The 7,648-nt window shown below is 41.5% G+C and overlaps 1 protein-coding gene across 4 annotated transcripts; it reads left to right on the forward strand.

Annotated features, from left to right (window-relative positions):
- Positions 1–79: 79 nt before the first annotated feature.
- LOC112567774 lies at positions 80–3,184 on the forward strand. Of its 4 annotated transcripts, XM_025244591.1 has the most exons (4): positions 80–219; positions 639–792; positions 1,377–1,661; positions 2,377–3,184. In XM_025244591.1, the coding sequence occupies exons 2-4, from the start codon at positions 727–729 to the stop codon at positions 2,785–2,787; spliced, it is 762 nt and encodes a 253-aa protein (XP_025100376.1). In that variant the 5' UTR covers positions 80–219; positions 639–726; the 3' UTR covers positions 2,788–3,184. The 4 variants fall into 4 exon arrangements, with proteins under 4 accessions (XP_025100376.1, XP_025100377.1, XP_025100378.1 ...); XM_025244592.1 differs by having other exon boundaries at positions 83–792; positions 1,392–1,661; XM_025244593.1 differs by lacking the exon at positions 639–792 and having other exon boundaries at positions 87–219; positions 1,392–1,631.
- The last annotated feature ends 4,464 nt before the right edge of the window (positions 3,185–7,648 follow it).

The raw sequence follows: 7,648 nt of genomic DNA on the forward strand, positions 1-7,648 counted from the left end.
AAAACAAACATTAACTTAGCACTAGCAACAATTAAATGATTTACGAAACTATGGGTATAGTTTTAAAAAAAAATAGAACTCTTCTGTGCCTGTCAAAGAAGGAAACACGAATTAGCCGTTATTTTTGCTATGGATCATTGTATTTCCTTCCGTAGTCACATATTCATAAACATCAGTGTGAGATGTTTCATACGGAAGTTGCTAAAGAAATTAGCGAAAGTAAGCGACAGGCCTTGACTTATTTTAAAATAATACATGTGTCATTCTGACCGTTCTTTATTATTGGATTCAAGCATCGTGTAAGATACAATTGTTCAAAACAAACAGGACTACTCGGAATTTTCTCTTTACAGTCTCTTACAAAACCACATTTACTCTGCGAATGAGTTCGAAACTCCGAATGATAAAGAATTGATTGGTCAATAAACTGTTATGATTGCTCAGCCATGTAACCTTCAACAAAGCAGGTGGTTAATAAAGTGACCGATGACTGTGTGAAAGGATGCAGCATGAGGCAGGCTGGAAATGGGTGGGTGGGGTGGATGGCAGAGTCACGGTGAACTCATCTCACTACAAAACATTAAACTATGGAGCGGGGAGGAAGGAAAGGTTCGACAAACTCGTGCTGTGTGTGACAGGACAACCCACTCCGTTGACTGGAGTGACGTCAACAGCAGGGCCAAGTCTCGCGGGTGACGAGTATGTTCGTCTGCTTTCGTGACGGGTATGTTCGTACGTGCTTCCTGTGCTGAGTTGCCTTGCCCATTGCACCACCCCTGCTTTGTGAAACTGGTAAGATTTCTATTGTGAAGCTTCATACAACATTTAAGCTGTCCGTAAAATGTTTCTAGTCTCACTTAGATTGTTTATTTAAAGTAACAGTGAAAAATTTCTTTATGCCTTTTATTTTTTTTATCTGTATAGCGTCTGTGATTTTTTTTCTTAAGAAAAACCTCCTGCCTGTAGTTTTATAAACTTTCGTGAATTTTACAGAAGTGAAGTTAGTAATGTTGCACATTTCCAGATAGCGAGTTGTTACTACACTAGCTGTTATCCTGATTTCAGATGACACAGTATGAAAACATGTTAGTGAGATGGTTTCCCCTCCCTCACGGAATACACGAGAATCAAGTGATTCATGTATTCTAACATTGAGCGTCCTGTTAAACTTCAAAACCATTTTATTATTGAGGAATCAGTTGTCTCCACCGATTTGATAATCATGTGTACGAATAACGAATATAAAACACTTTCTTATTCCTAGTTCATTTTGTAAAATAAACGGAAGTATTTTGTGTTCACTCGATATAGCACACACATAGGGCGGTATAGGAAGCGGCACACACAGTATGTAAGAGTATTTATTTTCCCCGCAGTATCTCTGTCTGCAGCAAACTGACGGGATGGGAAACCATCATGTCCACGTGGTGTGCACCTCGTTGAATGCAAAGATCTTCATCGTGACCTTCAACAATTCTGACGTCTTGTACTGGTACTACCGGGAGCTGCGTCACGTGGCCCGGAACAAGAAAATCCGGGTGTCTGGTCTCAACGCAGGCGGGTACGTCAAGGTAGGCGTGATCTATGGCGGCGTGGAGAACAACAAGAAGTGCTTCTACGACCTCTTCCAGGTGCGCGATGGTTCTACACTCTTTATCGAGGTTAGAAACGAGTTTTTGTCTCCCCATTTTAAGACAATGTACTGATGATACCGTGATGCGGTGCTTATAAGCATATATGACTACTGTCAGTTAAGCATGACGAAGATGGGGCCAATGTGGCAGGAGTTATCCAATCAGAAATAAAATAATTTCAGTTTTGAAGGAATTATTTGTTCAGAGTTAATTTTAAGGGTTTGAAGTAGGTTTAGTGCGCAGGTATAGTATTTAGTTTTAAGGTGAGGTTTAGGATAAGGGTTATTATTGGATATCGACTGAGCGAAACGTCAACGACAACGTGAAGTCACCTCCAGCTCCATGTTTGACATGCTCACGATGGAGTACAACACTTGAGAAGGCAGGTCATGGGATGAGATCTCAGTAATGTTGCTCTGACTGGCGCGATTAGAGAGAGGTTGATGACTACCAATACGCCATACGCATTTTCAAATTAGCGGTACTTTAGGTGTATTGGGGTATATTATGACTCCTATGTATATCATAAATCTGATATACTTGGTATATTTAAAAAAAACTGCTCTTTCAGCTCCTTATAGATGCATATGATTTCTGGTCCACTTAGCGTCTAATGTCAAAATATTGTTTGCGGTAACCGCAGAAAAGATATTGGAAAGGATCCATTTTAAATTATGCACAACGACGATGACGACGATGACAACAACGACGACGACGATGATGATATTACGGTGTTGTTAAGGCGGTGTCACCAGTCAACGGCGTTCAGTCTTGGAGCGTCATCCCCGAAGGATGTGCGAAGCTGCTGGACTGTGGGCTGACAATCAGCTTGAAGCCTGACTCGTTCCAGCTTCTCAATGGCGACAACGACAACGACAACCCTAGCGACGCAGACACGGACGACCCACAGCCTCTGGTTCTTCGCATGCAGGAAAATCAGCAACAGGAGGACGACGCGATAGACGGCGCCTTCGGGGTGGACACAATGTCGCTCCTGCCGCCTCTCCTACCGCCGCCAGAGGAGAACAAACTGCGAGCTATTCTCGCGCCTCTCGTCTCCGCGTCCCGCCAGACACACCCCTCCCTCGTGCCCTCTGAATGCCAGGCCGACGAAATGGCAGGGTGTGGAAATGGTCGGGAAGAAAACTCTTAACACGATCTTGGATCCAAAGAAGACATCAGACTGTAAGATAAAAAACACGCCATTTAAAAGGCAGTCATGAACAATTTGTGCATGTAAGGTAGTCCTTGATAAAACATTTTATTACATATAAATTCAGCAGGTATTTATTGCTTGACAAATTTAGTTCTGGATGTTATGAAATGACTTGAGTCTCAGTGAGCAGACGATGCCAGAATTATTGGAGGTCTTCAGAGGTACTAAGTTACAAAATGGGAAACAGAAAAGACCAGCTAACTGCAGGTTTCTTGGCAAAGCTGAAACAGTAGTGAGTTTATTTATTGTATGGCTGTTTGCTTTTTGAAGCGACGCTCATGTATGTCAAGCGCATGGCGATTAGCGCGGAAAAATATAATTTTCATGGTGACCATGTACAAGGTTGTTTACTTTCTTTGAGTCATTGTGTGCGAGTGCATACAGTATTATGCATGTGCGTGTTTTCTGACTGACTTACGATAAGCAGTCTTGGCACTTCTAAAACCAACGTTTTTGTAAAGGTTCGGCCGCCTGGCCAGCTGTAACGGTTGAGTGCTCTGTCGCGCAATGGATAACTCTCTTGACAAGCATTTGACCACACCTAAATACAACACTCATTACATGTCCATTCACCAAATCAGTACCATAGATCAATATGTATATATGAAACAAAAGAATGTAATAAAATAGTACATATATACATTTAGGTCCAAACGTAATCTTAAAACTTATCGCTTCTCGATGTCACTCGTCTCATTTCGTAATCCAATATTCACAGTTCAAAATCCAATGTTTACAAATCACTTCTTTACTTACATCAATAATCTAAGTCTTAACTCGCGCTGGCGTAGACTTCCAATGCAGTGTGCATTCACAAAGTCCAGCAAACAACCTTCTTACATCAATAATTCAAGTTTAACTCGTGCTGGTGTAGTCTTCCAATGCAGTGTGCATTCACAAAGTCCAGCAAACAACTTCCTTACGTCTCCTCGAGACGGACCTGCGCTCGCCAGCGTGCAAACTCGGAAAGTGATGTTTCTCTCGTTGCCGAGGCTGAGTCGCCTTTCCCTACAGTACGTGGGGCGTCTCTGGTCAACCTTTGATCTTGGACGAGTAAGGGAAGTTCACAGGTACTAAAACTATTCTACCCCGCCGTCTTGTGTTTAGTAGGCTTGCGGGTCCCTTGTCACTGGTCAGATTTATGGCCCTCGCCTTGACCCTCCTGTCCTATCATTAGCCGGAGCGGTGGCAACTTGACCAGTTCACGGTTGGTGGTCTAAATTCTGGCCAGGCACCGGTCATAAAATTGTCAAAAATTTTACATTTTGGCCATTTTGAGATTACTTCATAATGTCAAAGTTTATATTTTGTTCTATTCACTCACCAAATGGTTTTTCATAGAACAATCTAGAAATATGTCTATTTTGTCAATGAAAACATCTACTTCTATCCTATTTACTTTTCCCGAGCGCAGAATTAGCGAGAATAGAGAATGTTTGAGACATAGCAACACACCTCGCCACGTGGGCAACTGTGTCACATCGTATATCGGTCGAAAGTCATGACTTGAATTTTCAACCAAAGGCTGTGTCAGAACCCATAGAAGGCCCCAAGCTATGATACAAGCTCTTTTCTAGACGACACAAAGGGTCGGAAACTTCCTTATATGGATGCATGCGTAACATACTTTGCATATAGCCAATCAGAATTCACTAATGCCGACCTAGACGGGGTCATAGGGCACACGAACACGCTTCGGCTGTGCTCGGGTATCCCGCAATGAATCTGTCATGGCCTCCGGATGTATAAACAAATGGCGACAGTAAATCAAAGTTAGTTCTGTGATATTTTCTTTTCTAAGACATTAACGTTGATATTAAATGTTTATTGTGCCTGTCAGACGCTCATTTCTTCTCACAATACCACGTGCGAAGAAATAAAAACCACGTGGACATTCTTAGACCGTCGTAGCAGCTAAAAAAAGTAACTTAGTGAACCGAATTCGGCTGTCGAAATCACCGTCAGTCATGTGGTAAGCGAGCTGAAAATAAAGCGAAGTTTTAATTTCTGCTGCAAAGCTCGGTAGTAATCAGGACTAGATGCGAACATTTACACATTTGAGTCAACTTGCAATGCTAGTTATTTATGTACTTTGTCAGGAATGTAAGGAATCAGAGATTTACATCATTTGCACAGAAAACAGGTTGGGTGGGGGTTGGATGGTCTTACTCCAACCAAATGTAACAGAATGTGAAGACAATTATGTATAGCATTCCTAACAAACAATGAAAACTGCTATCTAGTCAAGTTTGTAGCCATTCAGTGTCTAGAGAGCACATCATTGTCAGCCCCCTAAAAGGCCAGACAGCTGGTGCTTTTCCCAGAAATCTTTGACAGAAAATAAGATTCCCCCTAGCCACAAAAATCAACCATCTTTAATCCATGTGACTACAGAGGTAATTCATAAAATAATCCTAGCATACAGAGTGTCGCGTGTCATGATTTCGTCTAGGTCTGCATGTCTCTCAGCGCGTGGGGACGCTCCTGTATTGGAGAGGTAGCTCACAGCAGACAACAGTTAACATTTGTTTTCAGGCTATTTTTGTCCGGTTCGCGGGAAGAGGTCAAGGCCTTCGCCCGTTGTCTGTAGCAGCAGCTGACGTCACAGGCTTGCTACGTCACGTGAGGTTTGCTTGAGAGCGGGTTGCTGCTGTTGAGGATTTCTTACCAAGGCGCTGAGTAGAGCGGAGAGTGTTTTTTTTTTTTTTTTGAGAAGACGGCTGGAGTCTGTGCTGTGAGGCAAGGTGCCGGTTGTATGCTCTGCCACGACTGACCCAAGCTTGTGGGCACTGAGAGGCTGGTTGTACTAGCGAGTTGATGCCAGCAGTGACCACCGGGACTTGTGGAAAGTGCGGAGGGTGGCGGAATGACAGCATTGGGCTGTGACATCCAGTGTCTACGGGAGTGTGCTTCCGTTTCTTCTCGGGGTGACCGTCGGTCATTAACATAAGCCGTGTGGGCTTTTTGTGTATGTCCGGGGTGCACGCCCTTGGTGTGTATTTACTGTGTATATGTGCTATGCGTGCGTGCCTTGTGTCCTGGCTCCACGCACTTTTGTTCGACGAGCATTCGTCTGAGATATTATCAACCATTCTGCACTTCTTCATTTGTGACGTCTACGTCTACGGGTTCTACACCTGCATTCAGAAAGGGAACTGTACTGTGAACCAGCTCCTGGGACTGTGTACTAAGCGCCTCAAGCCCCTGTTTTTGTTCAGAATTAAAGACTGAGGGGGAAACTACGTTTAACTGACTGTACTGGGCTGCGGTGGGCGTTTTTTTTTTTTTTTTACTGCTGTGTTATAATTTGTGCGCGTTTGCGCTTTGTTTTTATTTTCTTTGCGGGTGAGTACTCGCATCAGTATTTTCTTTTTCTTGGTTGTATTAGGTATTTGGGTGTTTGGGTATATATATATTTTTCTTTTGTTGATTAAACTTCGTATTTGTGTCGTTCTTTCCGTCCTTGTCTTGGTCTTCGTTTAGGCACGGGTTCGAGAAGTAAGTCGCATCCTGCCTCCGGCTGAGTGACTGAGCGTGTGTGGCCTTGAGCGTGCTCCGTGGACGCTGGGGGGTTGTACGCGACACAGAGGAACAGAACATGAGCAGCTGCTCAAATTATGGTGCAGTCAGTGATGCATCTCTAGATTTCATGAATAGGTTATTCTTATTCCTATTCGCCCCCACTGGAGCATAGGGCTGCAAGAATTGGTTATACTCCCCTATAAGCTTTTGAAATAATTTCTTTAATTGATGTTCATCCCATCACCCTGCAACTGAAGGCTAAGAAAGATGAGAGTGTTTCCTACTAATGCTGCTACTTCAGTAGATGCTCGAAAAAATTGGAAGCAATATGTGACATCATCACTAAATGTTAGATAGCAAAAGACCAAAGATGGCAAAAACCATGAAGCTAGTGGACACTGAACTTCTATATAACTAACTAAACCTATAACTGTGTTGCTCAATGTTTGCAAACACCATTGTTTTTATTACTGTGTACTTCTCTGAAGCCTGGTCAGCATTTGGGTACACAACACAACCATGTTGACTTTACTAAAAGTGAACAAAATAATTAATTTTATTAGTTATGTTAAAGTTATATGTAGTAACACATTGAAAGATGGTTATATTTTTCATTCAACAGGTAAATTACATGAAAGGCTTAGATAAAACAAAGCTACTAAGCTTGAACTTTGTGATCTCACTTTTTCCGTTCCTTTGTTTTTGTTACAGTTTGTTTACTTAAAATCCCTATAACTTAATATTGGCATGTGATACAGGCCTAAAATTTGAATGAAGTTTTCTTTATACATATTAAAGCATTTCAGGGAGAGGTTTTAAAAAAAAATTAGTGGTTTAGTAGTTACTAAGCTTTCACTTTGTTTTACCTCGCCTTTTCAGTTTCTTGTTTTAGCAAGCTTGTTTACTTCAAAAGCTTATAACTTTATATTGACATGTGATACAGACCTAAAATTTGGTTATTCATATTTAAACATTTCTATGAGAACTTTAAAAAAAATATTGAGTAGTTTAGAAGTTACTAAGCTTTCAGTTTTTCTTTCCGCGATTTCTCAGTTTCTTGTTTTGGTTAGAGACTGTTTACTTCAAAAGCTTACTCCTTCTTTTTGACAAGAGATATAGATCTGCAATTTGGTTGAGCTTTTCTTCATACAAATTTAAACATTTGTAGGAGAGCTTTTCAAGAAATATTTAGTATTTTGTTAGTTATACCATTTCAAATCAAAATTTCTTAAAATTTAACACAGTGTTTTACAAAAAAATTCATAAAAAAAACCTA

The sequence above is a fragment of the Pomacea canaliculata genome, linkage group LG7 (genome assembly GCF_003073045.1).
Source record: "Pomacea canaliculata isolate SZHN2017 linkage group LG7, ASM307304v1, whole genome shotgun sequence".
In the NCBI taxonomy this organism is placed as follows: domain Eukaryota; kingdom Metazoa; phylum Mollusca; class Gastropoda; order Architaenioglossa; family Ampullariidae; genus Pomacea; species Pomacea canaliculata.